General features: G+C 35.0%; 1 protein-coding gene across 1 annotated transcript in view; it reads left to right on the top strand.

The window, feature by feature from the left end:
• RFX6 (regulatory factor X6) overlaps positions 1-19,787 on the top strand; it is a 52,847-nt gene that overhangs the window by 1,231 nt on the left and 31,829 nt on the right. The window contains exons 3-6 of the mRNA XM_059941973.1: positions 2,162-2,285; positions 3,986-4,047; positions 15,761-15,838; positions 16,952-16,979. Coding sequence (XP_059797956.1) covers positions 2,162-2,285; positions 3,986-4,047; positions 15,761-15,838; positions 16,952-16,979 — 292 coding nt within the window. The remainder of the gene's footprint in view (positions 1-2,161; positions 2,286-3,985; positions 4,048-15,760; positions 15,839-16,951; positions 16,980-19,787) is intronic.

Raw genomic sequence — 19,787 nt, 5'->3', positions numbered from 1 at the left:
CAAGAGTTTATCAGTAGGCTCTCTACATATACAGAACATTTTATAATATTCTAAAAGGAAGAGAAATTTAAAGTAAAAACATAACATTAATCTTCCCTATGTAGTGTGAAGAAATAGAACTATAAATTTCCTCCCAAATTCCAAATAAGACGCAAATAAGTAAAAATGTCTATTTGCTGATAAGTTACATAATCTGTTTATATGTAAAGTGTGATCTAAATCTTAGAAAAATACAATAGAAAAAACAGTATCTTAAAAAAACTAGTACATCTTATTTTATTTAAACACTGAATTGCAATTTGCATGTAGTAAATTTTTGTAATTATATCCTTAACTCTTTCAGATATTTGAAATATAAACTAAATATCTTTCTAAAATTACGGTTTAACTATTGAAGTTGATATCACATTTACTGGTTAAGAATATACTAGAGCAGTAAATAGTTGAGCTAATTATCTGAAATATTTAGGACACAACTATTTTCTTTAGGATAATTGGAGCTAAAAGATTTTGACTTCAGATATGTTATGAAGGTCTTTTGAATGATCACTTGCATTATTCAGTTCAACTTGAATGAATGGAAACAAACTTGGGTTTTTATTTTATAAATATAAATGCATTACAATTAAAGAAAAAACGTCATACCCCAAATTAACATTATACTTATGTCTAGGATTTTTCAGTATTTTGAAGACAAAAATAATGCCTACACCATCAAAATAGCCAGGTGAAAAAGTGGGCATTATATGCGTGTCATTAAAATATAGTTTTAAATAGTTGAATATTTCTCAGTAGTTTTCATATTTTTTGAAACTATAAAATGTTGTCATTTTGTTTGAATTCTCCATACTCTCTCTTAAAAAAGTGTTACATAATTTAAAAAAAAATAGCCTAGGTGAGTTATTTACCTTCTGATAATTTTTTCCTTAAGGTTATAGATTATAGCAGGGATGTTAAACAGTAGAATTGAAAATTAAAGTGAAAAATCTGCCTAACTTCAATTTTCACTGTCAACTAGGTGTTTGGTTTTATTTATGCAAATTTTATTGGGTTTTGATTCTTTTTTTCCTTTGTCATAGAAAAATGGATGTCTGATGCTTTACCTGCTTAGGAAACACGTCCTGTAGCTTTTATCTCATGCACCTTGGGAACGTGTTAAATCAGAAATCTAAAGAGTTTAGAAGAGTTTCACTCAATTTTAATCTGAATGCATATTCTATATTGCATTGCTCTTGTATAGTAGTAATTATGATTTTACTATACATAAAAAGAGTATAAGTAAATTTTAGCCAATATCATCTACTGAAAGGTTAGAAAAATTGAGAGTAGGATCTACAAGTTCTGATTTCCTGATTGCTGTTCAGATATTTATAACACTTAAATATGTTATTACATTTATATAAATTGTGTGTAATTGCAATTGCAGGCATCCAAATTAAAGGGAATTACTTCTAAATTTTCAAAGTTTATATAATTATGTTTATAATATGGAGCTGAACTGATATGTCATGTTTGGGGCCATCTATAGAGAATAACAGTGTGTTTCGAGTGTACAGGATCTTTTAGGTAATTGTAAGTACTGATTACAGTAAAAAGTGTAGAGATAGAAATAGATCAGTACCATTTCGAACTTAAGTGAAGTTAATTTACTCTTATGTATTTTGCAGATAAATGTATCACCATGCTTCCCTAACTATTCAGTGTTTGGAACTAGTTTGTGAATGAAAGTAAGAGATTATAGACATTTGCCAACCTGAAGCCTGGCAGCCCTTTAGTGTTGAGAATGTTATTTTTAAAAACCATCACCTTCAATTTCACTATTCATATTTGATTATCACAGAGCAAAGCGTGATGAACAGGGAAGACTTACACAGAAGTAAGACCTATTCTTTGGGAGGTGGACCAGGCAGGAATGGTTTTGTCTTAGCCATGGTATTTTAACTGCACTAGCAAGTGTTCATTGGGGTTCTTGCTCTTCTAACTTTAATCCTTGTGATCATATTTTTAATATTATCCAGAATAAAAGAAGTCTACTCATGTCTGCTCAAGAACTCATTTGTATAGAGTCTGTATTCAAAAGGAGCATTAAATCAACGTGAGAGGGGAAAGGAAAGAAGAAATAAAGAAAAGGTTTGACCTAATTCTTTGCCCTTTTTCTTAGGCTTGAAGAGAATTACATTGTATGTGAAGGAGTTTGCTTACCACGGTGCATCCTTTATGCACACTATTTAGATTTCTGCCGGAAAGAGAAACTGGAGCCAGCCTGCGCGGCCACCTTTGGAAAGGTAAATAACACATATTGGCTATACTACCTTACAACTGAAGTCATGTCAGGCAGACAGTATGGAAACAAACTTATCTGTTCAAATTTTCTTATAGAATATTAAGAAATCTGTTTTGTAAATGAAATCTCTTGGCTGTATTTGGAACTATTATATGTTTAACCTAGATTTTACCTACTATTTGTTTTACCTTGAATTACTATATGCTTTGAATATTAGAACCCTGGCTATTAGAAGATTTAATGTGACCTTAAAGGAAGCTCTATTTGAGCAATAATATTTCCTTTCAAAGATGGATACATTAAAGAGTATGGTATGGCCTGTATTGAGAAGCAGAATTAAGTGGAGGTGACAAGTATCTTGTTAATGTAATTGGTGACTGTGTTTATTCTATTTCATAAATAGTTCTCCTAATTCTCCATTTGCTCTAAGTATATTTACACTCCAAACTCCAAGATGTCGTGATGGGATTGGTTAAATTTCTCTCATTTAAAAACATTCCTTTTTACCCAACCTGTGTGGTTAGGATGGGAATCTATATAGCTGACATTACTGTACTTACATATGCTGATCTCATTTTAAGAATCAGGAAACAATATCAGTCTCTTGGGAAAGCCTTGTTCTTTGAGATTCTTGTCTTGCTCTATTATCTAAGAACCAAGGATATCCCAGAAAAATTGTAAGAAGCTTAGATCTCAAATATTGCATCTCTTATAAACTGAAATCCAAATTCTAACCTGTAGAGGGACTCGTTGTCTAGAAAATAATGATTACTATGGTCTGGCTTCCCGGTTTTTTTTAACTAAAATAATTTATTAATTTATTTTGAAAACCTATCGTTTAAAGGAGACAGTGTGATAAGGGCATGGTAATCCAGTGATTTAGGTGCTAGCCTGGACTCTAATTTGCTGCGAGACCTGAAAAGCACTAAACTTCCTCAAAACTCAGTTCACTCATTCTGTAAAATGAGGAGGCTGCATAAGACAACTTCTAATATCCATTTTAGCTTTAATATTTTATTAGTCCCCCTTATGGCAGTCATTCTTAACTGTTTGGGGAGCCATGAAACACCTTGAGAATCTGATAAAAACTACAGAACCAGTCTCCAAGAAATTAACACATATTAATACACAGAGTTTGCCATGGAGCCTTTAGAAGATCATGTATGGATCTCCTAAGATTCAGGTTAAAAACCCTGTTTTATGTAGAAGAGATTTTTGTTCTTTAATCAAATGCTAACTTTTAGCCAATTTAGAGAAAGGAATGTAGAAAAGAAAAAGTTTCAAACACGGCTGTGAAGATCTGGTAAGGCAAAGAAAATTTCTATGTCCTTTCAGGGTTGGAGATAGATACTTAATTGTGGGTAAATCTCTGCAAAGAATTACTATAAAGAAACCCAAATCTTCCCACAAAGCACATACATGATGTAATAATTGCTTTGGCAGTAACATCAAGCAAGAGCAGATATTGGTATGATCTGCTTTGGACATTGAGAAAAGGGCAGTAGAACAATGTCATCAAAAAAGCACCTCCCTCCCTTTGCTGATGTGTCATTATGTATCAATATGTGTATGATATTATTTTTTCCAGACTAAATATTTACTCAAAGTTCAACCTTTGCTTTCTAGAATTAATTGAATATGAGAGGCTTGCAACAGAACCACGCACTTTCTAAAAACTAAAGTAATTGACTTTCTTTTTAGACAATTCGTCAAAAATTTCCCCTGTTGACGACTCGGCGGCTTGGAACAAGAGGCCATTCAAAGTAAGACACATGGATGAGCACATTTCAGATCTGTACATATGATGCATTGTATATGAGGACTAATGCAATGTGAAACAAGTATTGTCTTTATCAGTGAATAGAACTAGGTATTCTCTTCTTGATAAAGCAGACTTTTACCAACTCTAAGACCTAAAAAGAAAAATAAGTGGATTTTAGAATAATGTTTAAAAAGCAAAATTTACACAGAAAAATCATAATATATTATTTTTTCTGATGAAATAATCTAAATGAATCATTTTTATAATCTTAAAGCCACGACTGAAGGTACCAGTGTCATGAAAGGGAAATACATATGGCTACGTAAGTGACCAAATGGAGTCCACAACACTTCCAAAGAGCAAGGCCAAAGCCAGGGGTTGAACATGGTCCAGGTTCTTCCTCTGGTTTTCTTTCCCAGATAATAATTTCTTTATATTCCCCTCTTTTCCCTTCAAGACAAATGACATGCCCATATGACTCAATGGAAATATAAATATAAAATAAGCAGTCATGTATTCTCTCTCTTGATAACTTTAGCTTTACTTATCTCTTGTGGCAACCTCTGTAGAACCCCCAGTTACAGGTTCATGTTCATCCATTATTTCTTCTGTCCGCCGTGTTTTTAGTTGTTCCTTTCCTTCTGTCTACAAACATATCCAGATCTCTTCTGTGTTGATAAAATGAAATCGTCTCAAACCTGCTATACTCTTTGTTATTGCTCTGTTATTTTTCTTCTCTCTGCTATTTCTTGAGAGTAGCTATCTGCTCACTTGCCTTACCACTGATCACATGCCTCTGTCCTGTCCATTTCTTTACCTGGGCAAAAACTCAATGGCTCGTTTTTACTGTTACTGATCTTCCTAGGCACCTGTCTAGCATTTGAACCTGCTGATAATGTCTTCTTAAAATAAATAAATGCATAAAACTTCCCCTACCGCTTCTCTGTTGCAACACTGCCAAGTCCTCTTCCCTCTTCTGCCACTTATTTTCTAGTTTGTCCAGTGTCTCCTTCGGCTCTAACATCCAGTTCAGCATTGTCCAAAGAAATATAATGTGACCACATATTTAAATCAAAAATTTCTATTAGCCACGTTAAAAAAGTAAGATGGAACAGATGAAACTGATTTTACTATGTTTTATTTAATCCAACATATCCAAACCATGATCGTTTAACCATATAATAAAAATTAAAATTATTAATGAGATATTTTACATTCTTTCTTTCCTACCAAGTGTTTGAGATCCCGTGTGTATTTTATACCTACAGCACATCACAATTCAGACTAGTCACATTTCAGATGCTTAATACCCACATGTAACTTGCACCTATTCTATTGGCTAGCTCAGTCTTTTGGCTCAGTCACTTGCCAAAAGAATAGATCCTACTTTATTATGAATTCTCTTGAATCTCTCTCTCCATTCTCACTTTCAAAAACTGGCCTTGACTCTGTCTTTTTAGTCCGTTCAATACCATTCTTCCAAACTGACCTTCTGAAGTTCAGATTCAATCATTTCTCTGTCATCCTCAGACATTTTCACCTGCTCATGACAAACTTTTCTCACCTTGACATTCAAGGTCCATTATGATTTAGTCCCAAACCATTTTCTTACCTTATCGTCTACTTCTCACTTTTCAGCATGCAGCCTACGCTGTCACCAATTTATTGCCCAGTCCCCTTTGCTTCCCTCTCAACCACCACTGTTTTGTTCATGCTGTCTTCCTCCACGAAAAATGCCCTTTCCCCTAGAGGTGTGTTGAAATCCTATCCATTTAAAAGAATGTCTCCTGAACGTCCTCGTCTTTTGAATCTTTTCTTAGCCTCTTGATGTTTTGTAGGCTTTTCTTTGCACCCTCCTAGCAGTTTTTGATACCTACCCTAATGCGAAATTAACTTATCTACCCTAATGCGAAATTAACTTATCTCCTCCCCTCAAAAGGTTGTATTTTGAGGACAGAGACTTTGTCTCACCCATTTTCATACTATTTCTGTGGTCTGCTACATAATAGATTATCAATTTATATCTATTTAATTGATTCCTATTAATGTTAATAGTATTGTGGCCTGAGAAATGAAATGCCAGATTGAAAAAGACAAAATGGGCTCATTCCTTCTGACCAAGTCAGCTTTTTTTCAAAGTCGAATCAGTTTAACTGCCTAATTTCTACTGAACTGATTCCTACTGATTTGGGTAGGTAAAGATTAGATAGTGTTTGAGATAGATAGATAGTGGAAAAAGAGGCAAAGCAATGCAGAGAAATCCTCTTCACAGGATCTACAAGAGGACAGGCAGGCAGGCTGCAGAGAAAGTCAATTAATCTTAGAAGGAGCCTTTAGGATTAGGGATGAATCATTAACCTTGTCCATTGTGACACAATGAGGCTCCAGTGTGTAGGTTTATGTTGTAACAGTATGTAGTGACTTCAGGCAATTTGTTTGATATCTGAGAACAGATGCCCAAGAGCATAGCATTAACAATTTGAATTTTTTCCTACTTACCTGATGTGCCATTTGCTTTTTATAACTTGCATATTATATTTTTGGTATTTTCATATCATGGGGAAAATTTTTTTCTGTATGTAAACTAAGTATTTTGAAAGATATGGCAAGATGTAGAGTTTGTGTATCTTATCATTGGTAATATTCTGATGTAATTATTCTTAGCAAGATACTTTTTCTGACTTTATTTATTTCCAAGAAATACCCTTAGATTTTTTTATCTTGGAAGATAATATATCAAAAGGCAGAGTTGCCTTGTGGTTAGGAGCATGAGGTTTAAAATTGGACAAATCTGAGCTTTAATCCCATATTCCCATATACAACTAGATGAGCAGTTCAGCTTTTCATCAATAAGTTGGATATGCCATTATCTACAGGTGTAGTGTGAGACCTAAATGAAAAAGTATAGGAATGAATGGAGACATGAATATGCTTTCAACCTCACTATCCTTAATAGTAATGAAATTATTAATAATAATAATAATAATATAAAATTAATAATATGATATTCACAGTGCATCCAAAAATCAGCAATGCAATTAAAAGTTATTATTTACTGAGCCGCGCGCACACACACACACACACACACACACACACACACTCTCTAATCCTCACAATGACAATACAAGATTGGAATTACTGTGTTTTGCAAAGGAGGAAACTGCAGTTCAAAGATCACTGACTTGCTCAAGGCCACACAGATACTATAAAATAACAATGTTGGCATTTAGATCAAGGTTTATCTGGCTCTAAAGTTTGTGCTTTGTCAACTGATAAAGCGTCTTCTTTCCTATATCAGTCATATCAACAAAATATTGTTTAATTGAACTTTTGAGTTTTTGAGGTATAAATTTTATTTATTTTTTCTTTTTTTTTTAACATCTTTATTAGAGTATAATTGCTTTACAATGGTGTGTCAGTTTCTGCTTTATAACAAAGTGAATCAGTTATACATATACATATGTCCCTATATCTCCTCCCTCTGGCATCTCCCTCCCTCCCACCCTCCCTATCCCACCCCTCCAGGTGGTCACAAAGCACCGAGCTGATCTCCCTGTGCTATGCGGCTTCTTCCCACTAGCTATCTATTTTACGTTTGGTAGTGTATATATGTCCATTCCACCCTCTCACTTTGTCCCAGCTTACCCTTCCCCCTCCCCCTATCAAGTCCATTCTCTAGTAGGTCTGCATCTTTATTCCCATCTTGCCCCTAGGTTCTTCTGACCATTTTCTTTTTTCTTTTTTTTTTTAGATTCCATATATATGTGTTAGCATACAGTATTTGTTTTTCTCTTTCTGACTTACTTCACTCTGTATGACAGTCTCTAGGTCCATCCACCTCACTACAAATAACTCCGTTTCGTTCCATTAATCTCCAAAACATACAAGCAACACATGCAGCTCAATATCAAAAAAACAAACAACCCAATCCAAAAATGGGCAGAAGACCTAAACAGACATTTCTCCAAAGAAGAGATACAGATTGCCAGCAAACACATGAAAGAATGCTCAACATCACTAATCATTAGAGAAATGCAAATCAAAACTACAATGAGATATCATCTCACACCAGTCAGAATGGCCATCATCAAAAAATCTACAAACAATAAACACTGGAGAGGGTGTGGAAAAAAGGGAACCCTCTTGCACTGTTGGTGGGAATGTAAATTGATACAGCTACTATGGAGAACAGTATGGAGGTTCCTTATTTATTTTTTCTGATCTAACGGTTTTAAATGTTAATTAGTATATTAGATTCTTCTTCAAAGAGCTAACAACATTTCTCAAGCATCAATCATAAGGCATTTTAAATTATTTTATATTTGTTTAGAGATATTTATGTTTTCTATAAAAGCAAATTTGTAGCACAAACACAATTTTGCTTTCTGCTTTTAATTTTTGTCCAAAATGTTCTCTGTGTTGGTCTGTTATCTTCACAATCATCATTTCTATTGGATGTTTAATATTTCAAAAATTTACATTTGATGAAAAACATTTTTATGTATATGGAAATATGAACAATTGATGATATAGAAATATAAATGAAGAAGTAAGCATATTTTGGAGAAACAGGAATTTATAATTTCTCCCAATTTTACTAGTAATTTTGTAAAACTTTGTATTGTTGTAGTGCCCAAAACATACTATCACTAAATATCTATTGAATTATTTCTAATATATGAATAAATTTGGTATTAATTAATTTATAAATAAATAATAAGCTCTGCACTCCATCCCTTCATTTTCTCTTACCATCCCCTCCCTGCCAAGAAAACCAACAATCCCAATGGCAGATTCTGCATGTTCTCAAAATCAAGATAAAAACTGACTTTGCTTTTGTGTTTTTCTTTTCTTCTCTTTGATTTACCACCAATGCTAATAATATACCCTGATACTTTTCCTGTGCAAAATTTTTTTTTTTAATAAATTTATTTATTTATTTTTTTATTTTTGGCTGTGTTGGGTCTTCGTTGCTGCGCGCGGGCTTTCTCTAGTTGCATTGCGGGGGCCATTGCAGTGCTTGGGCTTCTCATTGCTGTGGCTTTTCTTTGTTGCGGAGCAAGGGCTCTAGGTGCATGGGCTTCAGTAGTTGTGGCACCCGGGCTCAGTAATTGTGGCTCATGGGCTGTAGAGCACAGGCTCTGTAGTTGTGGCGCATGGGCTTAGTTGCTCTGCGGCACGTGGGATCTTTCTGGATCAGGGCTCGAACCCGTGTCCCCTGCATTGGCAGGCAGATTCTTAACCACTGGACCACCAGGGAAGTCCCAAAATTTTTAAATTTAGATTTTGAATAAATAAAAATGAATCAAAATTCTATAGGTACAAAGAGTATCTAATGAAAAGTAATTCTTGCCTATTTTATGTTATGAATCTATTATAGCAAGGATAATCAATCCATTCATATTTATATTGATGACAAAGCATGGTGCCAAAGAGTTTTTGAGGTGCAAACAATAGTAAGATAGGGTACATGCTGTCAAAAAAATTTCACTATTAATATTCATTTATTTAGTAAACATTTTACGTCTGTCCTGGTGCTGACTAGGCCCTAAAGATACAATGATTAGCAAAAGAGGCCGTGTCCCACCCTTGCTCAAAATGGCTCAGCAGTGTAAGGGAGAACACAGTTGAGCCCACCAATTAGATTTCATGAGATTTCATGCACACAGTAAACTGTTTGATTTGAAGTTACATTTTAATTTCTTGTAGACTTTGATCAGTCAAATCTTGGTTTTCAGACATGACGGATAAAAGCTATTATCTTATTTATTAGTAGTGATTTAGTGGGTTAATAAAACTGATATGGCAGCTGCTCTTATCATAGTAAGTTATTGCAAGTCCCTGAACAACTTAATCCCATCATTTCCTTATCAGTTATCATTTGGGTAATGTAAACTAACATCAGGGCTACTAGCTCAGTGGGAACATATGTTTCAGGAATTCTATATAATGACAAAATGGAAAAGAAGAAATACAGGTGCAGGTATAAATTGATCAGCAAATGAAGAAAAGTATTAGACACAAGGTAAATACTTTAGTACTAAAAAGAGGAGCAATAATTTCATTTGTCCTATTAAAATATAACACATTCACTTTAAAATGTGGGCATAAAAATTAATTAATTATTCTTCTTTATTCCTAAAATGTAAATGATATCTGTCACTTGATACAAGGCTAAGGACAGTTGATGCTAATGAATGAAGACAATTTTGTTAGATAATCACAAAGACTACTTGTATTATGCAAACATTTTCTTAGAGAAATTAGCTAATCATATCTAGGATTTTTAAGCAGTTATCATATTTCTTTTAAAATAAAAATCATATAGGGAGAAAGAACTGTGAAATGTTTGGGAATCTATATTCAGAGTAACCTACAGGATAGGCATTGGCTATTGGAATATAAATTTTAAAAACTAGTTAGCCCACAGTGAGGCAAACCTCACTTTTTATTCAACATTTACCTGTATATATTCTTGTTATGCTAGAACATTTCTGGCAAATATTTCCTAGCAAGATTTATTTTAGGGTAATATATTAACAACAAAATAGTGATATAAAATGTTGCAAGTGAGATGAAAAATCCATGTATACTTTGTATGAAATTACTCTCCCTGGTTTTATGAGGTTTATCTTCAGCTGTTAGGAAGACAGAGAGCTGCTCGTTTATTATCTCTTCTCAAAGACACTAAATCATCACTCAGACAATAACATGTTCCTAGTTAGACTAAAAGGAAGATTAAAGGGGAAGATTATTTTATTGGCTCCAGAAGAAACTGGATATGAAATGTGCTAAAAGCATTACAATGGTCATTGCAAAATATTGAGATTTGTATTTCTAGCAATTTCTAGTCTTTCCACATAAATACGCTGATTGCATGTCCTTTATATACATTGTTTAGGGATACAACTTTTGTTCAACGCCAATATTTTACCAGTAACCTGGAAAGGCACAGTCCTAGGAAGCAGTTATTGAAAACGATTGGCTTTAAGAGAATTTGTGTTTTATCAGTTTCCAGATTTCTAGCAGAACACATTGACTGGTCCAATAAATGAGGATTTCTCTTTACAGTAATTTCTCAGGGGGAACACAATGAAGGGGAAAATGAAATTCCCTTCCTCCAAATCTTATAGGTTAGTAGGGGAGGTAAGCCGTGTATACATATACCGTTAGTACGAGATGCAAAGCTCCATGGGATAACTGACCAAGAGAGGAGTTCAAAGGACAGAGAAATTAATTTTGCCTAAGAGACCAGGCAAAGCTTCATGTGTTGAAGCTATGCCTTGAGGCACGGATAAGAAATGGGGACATGCAGGAAGAAGGGCATTCCCAATGAAGAGCTCAACAAAGTAAAGGCACAAAGTGAGGAAAGCACGTGTTATTTGTGGAGGGCAAGTAACTCTGATAGAAATAGATAAGTTTATACAGTACTAGTGGTAGAGTTAAAGGAATTAGTAGATTTCCTTACATCACATTAGACAAGAGGCTTTTTAATCTCTACCAGATTTTAAATTGTGCTATGTTTAAGTATATGACACTATATGCATGTCCTTTATTAAAAATTCCTGCTTATAAAATTTTCTTTATGACACATTGTTATTTTTAACTTTTTTCATATTATGAATTTATTCATTCAACAAATGTTTGTTGAGTTCCTCTTATAGGGAGCTTATATTCTAGAGGGAGTCTTTGTTTATATATGGAATTTCAAGTATGAAACATTCAGATCAATGGTATAGTTCTTAATGATTCAAGTTAGTTATCAATTCTTAAAGATTCATGCTGAAGTTGAAGAGAGAGTGTATATGTTGAGTGCAAGCATATTCAAACTATATTTCATTTAAGAATTTCTAATTATAAATAAAACTGAGATACAAAATTATATATACATACATATTTTGCATCTTGAGTATAGTCTATTGAAACAAAGAGTGCTCTGTGGAGCTTTGGGTTTGAATTTTGTCTTCAAACCCATAACTTTTCACATATTTTTTCCAAACAAATCACATAAACTTTTTTGAACTTTGCTTTGAAATGGAGATATTACTTCACTTGCAGGCTGCTGTGGAAATTTGAGATGAAGTATACATAAAGTTTTTTACATGTAATAGTTGATCAATAAATGGTAACTATTTATATTAGTACCTACTATCACCTGCTTCAATTTTAGCACATATTAATTTTGTATTGCAGTTCTTTCTTTGCATGCTTCTTTCCCCCGCAAGACTATCAACTCCTCCAGGGCAGAAACCCTCATCTGTCTCTTTTTGAATCCTCAGCACGTAGCACACAATAAGCATTAAATACATGTTTGAAGGAAAGAGTTCACTTTTTCACTCGTTCCCTGTGGGCCAGCGTAATTATAAGATTGTATTGATATAACATGCTCAGCTAAATCAACATGTCTAAATTATGAGGCATTGCTAATGAGAAAAGGACATGCTGCTTCTCATTTGTAGAGTGGAATGTAGCTGACCAAGTTACCTTCCTTGGGTGTCAATGTGTGTCTGATTGATGGTGTCATTTACATTTGACCTACGAATAAAATACATTACTTAAAAGATTTTTTTTTTAGATGTAAAATCTTGACTCTAAATGTAAGTGGAGGTATTAAGTACTTCTATTTTTAAAGATATTCTGACCTAATAATTAGAAAGGAGGAAGCAAAATAATACAGTTGTTTTATAAAAATAAGGAACAAATGAATTGTGTAATAAAAATATCCTTTCCTTAAAAATCCTAAGTAAGAAAAGAATTACAAATCCATGTTACTCAGCATTTTTTGGGTCCTAAAGGATGTTGCCATTTTTACAAAAAGTGTTCATCAAGTGATTTTTTAAAAATGGAAGTAAAATTTGCCTCAGGGCTGCTCATTGCGGTCACTGTTCTGTGACTGGCAGGCGGTCTGGCTCAGGAAACCATGGTCTCTAGGGTGGAATTCAGAAGCATATATGTTCCTGACTCAGTTATCCATGTCGGTTTTTAATCATTGTATTGACAGCTCTCACAGTGGTCAGGATTAGTGTGCCATCTAATATTTGTTGAACTCATGGCTATCCTTTTGATTTGTCTTGTGATTTTTGTCTACCACCCGTGAAGGCAATGTAGTTTCTTCTCAATCTGCATGGCAAACCACTTTACCATGGTATAATATTATTTACACGTTGAGACAAGGATTATAGATGAGAAACAAGAAGATCAAAGTTATAGTAAAAGAAGATTTATCAACTTTTAAAGCAATGCTTAACATGTATTGCTTTAGCAAGTGGCTAGAATGAAGTTATTTAAACTGTAGCATCTATAGAACAAACAGCAAGCTTTGCAAAAGACCATGAAATTGCAATATATTTCCACTGTAATAGATTCTCTTGTTCTCAAGCATCTCTTGCTTTATTTCTTCTAATACAAAGACATTTTCTTTGGTATCTTAGTTCTAAAATCTAATAAAGAAAAATAGTTATACTTATTTCAGACTCATGTTCACTCACTAATCCTAATATGCTTGGCTGAATATCATCTAAATCTGTTCATTTGTTATGGTTTTAGGTATTTACCTTATCAATTTCTATTACTATAGCTGCTTTTTGTAATGTCCTTTGCTTAAGTTTCATATTTCCTTCATTTCTCCCTTTCTTCCAATATACTGTAGAGGTTCTTTTCCCTTATCTACCGGAGGAGTATTTTCTTACTGTAAAAATGAAGTTTCTTCTGTTCAGGTTAACAGACTGCTATTGTCCTTCTACCAAAACTGAGGATTTGAAAACTCGTTCCCAGTCTGCCACACTCATAAAATACCTTCACTACCGTGATCACCCTCCATTACTGTTTCTCAAACATAACAGCCCTTTCTGAAACATTTCTTATTATAATATGTGTAATTTTTTCATATTTAAAAACTCTTTCTTCTCCATCTCAAATGGCCCAGGGTCATTAGAGGCAACTTCTCTGCCCTTAGAACCTAACGGGAGAGAAGCCATCTCTGGGACTCATGCTTATAGAGGGTTCTGTTCCTCCCCTCCTCCAGCTGATCTCCTTCCCAGGAGACCAGGAGTCCATAGCCTGAGTGATTGTGTCCCCCAAGACTGCATCCCCCTTCAAGCTCACATTTCAGGTCCGTGGGGCCCAAGAATTCCAAACAGTCTCAGGCCTGCCTCCTGGGCCTAAGTGGGCCTCTTCCCTCATCCATCCTCAGGAGACATAGAGCAGATGGGTGCCTCCCCCAGCGGGCAGCTCTCTGGGGTGTGTGTGAGAGTGCGTCTTGGACATGGAGGCTGGAGTGTTCTCAAGAGGCTCCTCACAGTGAACAAAGGAGCAGAGGCTGGGGAGATAAGGGAGCTGGGGTGGCTCTTCTCCCACCACCATGTTTCCTCATGGAACTCCAGGAGTCTAGGCATTCTAAGCTCAGAATTACCTACTAGATCATTATGGAGGTACATTGTCAAGATAAGAGGACAGGGACATTTTATTTCGCAATGTGTTCGCTTGATTTATATATTTTAAGTAATTAGACGTAAGGTATGTGGGCCTCCATTTGTACTCTCGTCCTGAGCCTTGAAAACGTTTAGGGGTAGAGTTGCTCTGACAAGTCCCTCCTTTATTACTGAGGTCAGCAGAGGGGCCTTGAAGCGTAGATCCTTCATTGTCCTGTTCACTTTAAACTCAGATGGTGATGCTAAGAAATGAAGTTTTAAATATGGTTACACTGAAGTCTACTGGAAACCCCCTTATTCTTTTATTTCATTCCTTCCCTGATCTTAGATGAACGCAGATTGAAATGGTAAATAACCAAATAGGTAATGGTGCTGCGTGGTGGGCAGACAGGGGAAAGAAGAGTAAAGGCAGAAATTAGCAGGCTTTGGTCACCCTCACTAAATACCCAGTCTTTGACTAGCGGTTGTGTCACATGTGTAGCATTTGTACTTGGGCGTGGAGTAAGTCTGGGGAGTGCAGTTTAGGAGAATGAGGTACAACGTGAGAGATGCTACATTTGCCTGTGGCTCAGGATCCATAGATACATTTATAACAAATTATTCATGACACTGTTGCAGTCCATGTTTCATATTTCCATTGATTCATCACAGAGATGTTTTTTTCCCCATTGTTGCACAGAAGTTTGAAGTGAAAATGACAGTGACTTGGGCTTCTCATTCCTCATGAGGAAAATAACTTTCAAAGGGTCAGATGCTTCGTACATATTCCTATGCATGACATCAACGTCTTTCCCACACATAATGTCATACTCTTTTCTCCATTCAATAGATGTACTACAAAGAAAACCCACCATTTCCTTCTTCAGTTGACCACATTCAAATTGAACCAAGCAGTCTGCAGATAGATACGCTTGATATACTTAGAGCCAATGTCTACATTTACAAATTTAAGTGCCTGCAGTTAAATGCCTGCAATTATAATTTTTTTTTGGTTTTGGTTTTTGAAACCTAATTTTTTAGAGGTTTGAGGGGGATTAGCAGTAGGCAATTCTCCTGTCTTTTTCAAGCTTAGAGCCAGAAATATGACCATAAGTAGAATTAGTTACCATTAAAGAAGGATTAAACACATTAAGATGTTACTTAATCAGGAAAAAATCAGGAAAGGAAGATGCAGACCAAGAGGTTGCAGTTCTTACTTGCGGTTTACTTCAATTCTACTTTAGTCTCTTTTTTCCCCTTCAAAAAACTACATTAACGCAGAGCTGGTTCCTGTTCTTGCTCTAGGTATCATTATTATGGGATTGGCATAAAAGAGAGCAGTGCATATTACCACTCTGTTTATTCTGGAAAAGGCCTGACAAGGTAGAGTTCCACTATCTTCAAGATAAGTTCTGTATGTCTTTAAATATGTATAATATGTATTGAATAAAATGACTTACTAATTTTGCTTAGTGAGATGTTTTCCTTTAAGCATCATACCTTAATTTTAACTTTGTATGGACATTTACAGTGACTGAGCAATTAATATACTTTGCAATCATTAATAAGAAATTAATGGTGAACCAGGGATCCCAGAGAGATGTAAAAGAGAAATCAGGGAAGCAGAATTGCTTTTAAATTAGTATTTACTTTTAAGGCTGAGTCTGTTTTCAAGGTAGATTCAACAAAATAAAGGCAGAAAATGTAATTTTTTTTTCCTAAGAGATAACCTGTTTTAAGGATCTATGTGCTTGGCCAGTATCTTATAAAGATGAAAAGTTTATTATAATCATCTCGAATCACATATACTTTGATATACCAGCTTACCTTAGTAAGATAAAGCTACTGACCTAAGCTACTGAGTCTCTGTGAAAGAAAAAACACATATGAATATAAAGAACATATTGCTCTAATCTGTCATCAACTATCAGGAGGAGGTTATTGACAAGTAAGGTGACATCTAATGAAACCAGTGATAATATGCAATTATTATTTTTTAAAATACTGGAGCTCCAAATGATTAAATCTGCATCTGAGATTGCTTTATTGCACGATTTCCCAAGAACTGCTCTCAAAAGAATGAATTAACTTTAAAAGTAAGGTATCTTGTGGAAAAAAAAATTTTAGTCACCCGAGTCATACTAAGATGAACTCAGATATTACAAAGAACATAGCGGCAGCTTACTAACCACTACTCACTGTGAAGTGAAAATACAGGCCAGAACACACAAATATTTAATATCAAGTGTGCTTTGATTGCCTCAGATCTTACCTGACTTCTCTAAATATCCTTTATTTAACTTTCCCGTAATAGACTTATTTTGTTAGTAAGTTGAGAAAGATGCTTGGGTCCCTTTGAAAAGCAAACAGATTTCTCCAGATTTATTTCACTGATCGTGATATAAAGTTACAACTTTTGTAGGTCCTCTGCATTTCCTTGATAGATATAACTGTATATGTATTTTTTAACTAATGAAAAATGTTCTGATTTTTAAGGTTTTCTGGAAGCAAGCTGAAGAATGAGGTAAGAATTAGTTTCATTTCTATTTTACATCTGTTATGTATTACAAGTTTAACAATAGGAGTTATTCATCCTTATTGGCAAATATAGAAATAAATATTATTTATTGAGTCCCTTGAATGGCTGAGGACTTTAGACAGAGCTAAGTTAGATTTGGGGCAACTAATGATTCTTTACATGGACCTACTGAACCACCTGCAATTAACCTAGGAGGGGTAATTTTTCAATTACCCTTACCTAATATCAGATACTGAAAAGATTATATAAAAAAAAAAAGACCACTATTGATCCAAGAAATTTTTATTTAAATATAAACAAAAAGCCTACAGCTGAGGATATGGAAAGAATTAATATTTGGAATATACCTATCTAGACAAAACGTTTGATAGTTATCAAGAAACCCAAATGTTATGCTTGATTGTTTCACTGTGTGTGTGTGTGTGTATTAGTCAGTTTGCTTATCTCTTCTGCACTGGGGGTGGGGATAGGGGTGGCAGAGGTGGGAGCTAAGGAGAAAGGGTCCACCACATGCACAGCACACACTTTCTCCCTAGACTCCCCTCCTCCTTCCCACTCCCAACCAAAGAACGGATCAGCAAACTGACTTTATCTAAATGAGTTAAACTACCATTAGGGACTGCATGGCTAATTAGGCACATGATAAGGCCTTCATTATCCTCAAGTTAACTAATCATTAAAGGAGGTGCCACAGAGCTGAGGGCACATGACAATGTGTTGTGTGGTAAATTTGGACCTGAGGTAAATTGTAACTCCATTAGTTTGGTGAAATGGTGCAGGCATATGAAGAAATAATATAAAGCCCCCAACCCTCTGAAATGACCAGTTTCTTTCCACCAGTGCTTTTAATACAGTTAATGGCTAATTACATAATAAAATCCTCCAGATTGCTCTTTTTATCAATGAAATAATAGCTCTTTATTAGATAAACAGTTGTGAAAGTGCAAAAATATTGACTTAGAAATACACTTCAGTTGACTGAAGTTTATGTCAATAGGGAATTTAAGTCATTTTCTCTTAGGTGTTCTTTCTACCACTTTGAAGAGGCTGGTGGTACCAGCGGTCCATTAGCTGGTACAGCATGCAGATGGCAAGCCTCACTTTATCGGATAAAAGAAAAATCTCCCGCAAGTCTACTGCTTCCTCCTTAGAAGAGCGCAATCAAAACTCAGGTGTAGGTTTTGTTAATCAAGTAAAACTAAAATATTTTGGTTAGTCTATACAACCTATTTTTCTAAAGCTACCGGAAGCAATAATAGAGTATCATTCTTGTGATGATTATGTAAATGAGCACAGTTAAGGACTTTCTAAAGGCTCAAAAATACTTAATACTTTTTTTAAATTATGATAAAATATTTGTTTAACAAAGTTGAAATTTTAAAAAACTATTTTGTACCTAGAGTGACCAGCCATCACAGTTTGCTCAGGGTGTGAGACTTTCAGTGCAAACCTTCATATACTTCAGGTCATTTGAACATCAAGAACGGAGAGGTAGGGAAAATAGGTGATAATATTGCCAATTTACAGCTAGGGAAACTGAGGCTGAGATGTATTTGTTTTCCTAAAAATTCACAATAAAGTTCTATTTTTTTAACCCATGGTTGAAATGTTAATCAGTAGATATGTGGTGATACAGGTATGAGGGGGCAAAATAGTGAATGGATAGATTTGATCCTTTACAGTGTAGCAGAAAAACCTATCTTGAGCACGTAATCATAACTAATTATAAAGGGTGTCTTGAGAGTTAACGTGGTTTAAGTGGTTAAGGACATTTCCTACAGGAAGTGACATTTAAAGAAAGAACTGAGAATAAGAAGGAGTTTAGAGGAGGAGTAGGGGCAGAGGGAAGAAGAGTGGTCCAGACAGATGGAACAGCATAGATTAGGGTTTCTCAGCCTTGGTACCACTGACATTTTAGGCCAGATAATTCTGTGTAGTGGGAGATGTGCTGTGCATTGTAGGATATTCAGCAGTATCACACTGTCTCTGGTTTCTATCCACTAGAATCCAATAGCCTTCCCTCCCCCTCGTTGTGAAAACCAAAAATGTCTCTGACATTGCCAAATATCAAACACTGGCATACGGGAAGGCAAACAAGAGGAGCATCATGTTATAGATGTATGGCTAGTCTGGATAAGAAAATATCTGAATGAGGATAATAGCCCTAGGGATGGAGAGAAGTGAATGATTTTAGCTAGGAAACACTGGAAGAGAAGCAGGTAGAAAGAACAGAAAGATAAGGGGTTCAATTTGGAACTTGCCATATTTGATGTGCTTGTAAAACATCCAGTGTAGACTTGAAGTGAGCAGTTGGATATATGTGGCTGGACAAGAGGATTTAAGTATTTAGTTTGATGGTGATTGAAGTCAGGGTAATGAATAAAAATGTCTAGGAAAAAATAAATAAATAAGAAGAGAAGACATTACGAGAAAAGAGTTGTGAAAAGTGGGAAAGAAAAATAGGGTCAGCAAGATAACTGAAGAGAATCCAGAGAGGTAAGAGGAAAGAGAATACAGTGGCACAGAAGCCAAGAGGAAAGAGTGCTTCCAACAGGAGGGAATGGTTGCTACTATCAAATGGTGCTAAAAGGTCATCAAGATAAGAACTGGAAAAGATCTATTAAATTAGTTAAGTGGAGATAATTAATGACTGCAGCAAGAGCATTTTCAGGGGAGAGCCGGGGTTTGGTTTGTGAAACGAATGGGCAGTGGCATTGAACATAGAAAATTTAGTCAAGTCAAGAGTGATAGTTGGAGGAGGGCTTGACATTTAGTTTTTTAGTTTTTGTTTCT

This window comes from Balaenoptera ricei, chromosome 12 (assembly GCF_028023285.1).
Source record: "Balaenoptera ricei isolate mBalRic1 chromosome 12, mBalRic1.hap2, whole genome shotgun sequence".
Taxonomy (NCBI): Eukaryota; Metazoa; Chordata; class Mammalia; order Artiodactyla; family Balaenopteridae; genus Balaenoptera; species Balaenoptera ricei.
Note: the sequence above shows the minus strand (reverse complement) of the source record. Positions and strands in the feature narration are given on the sequence as shown.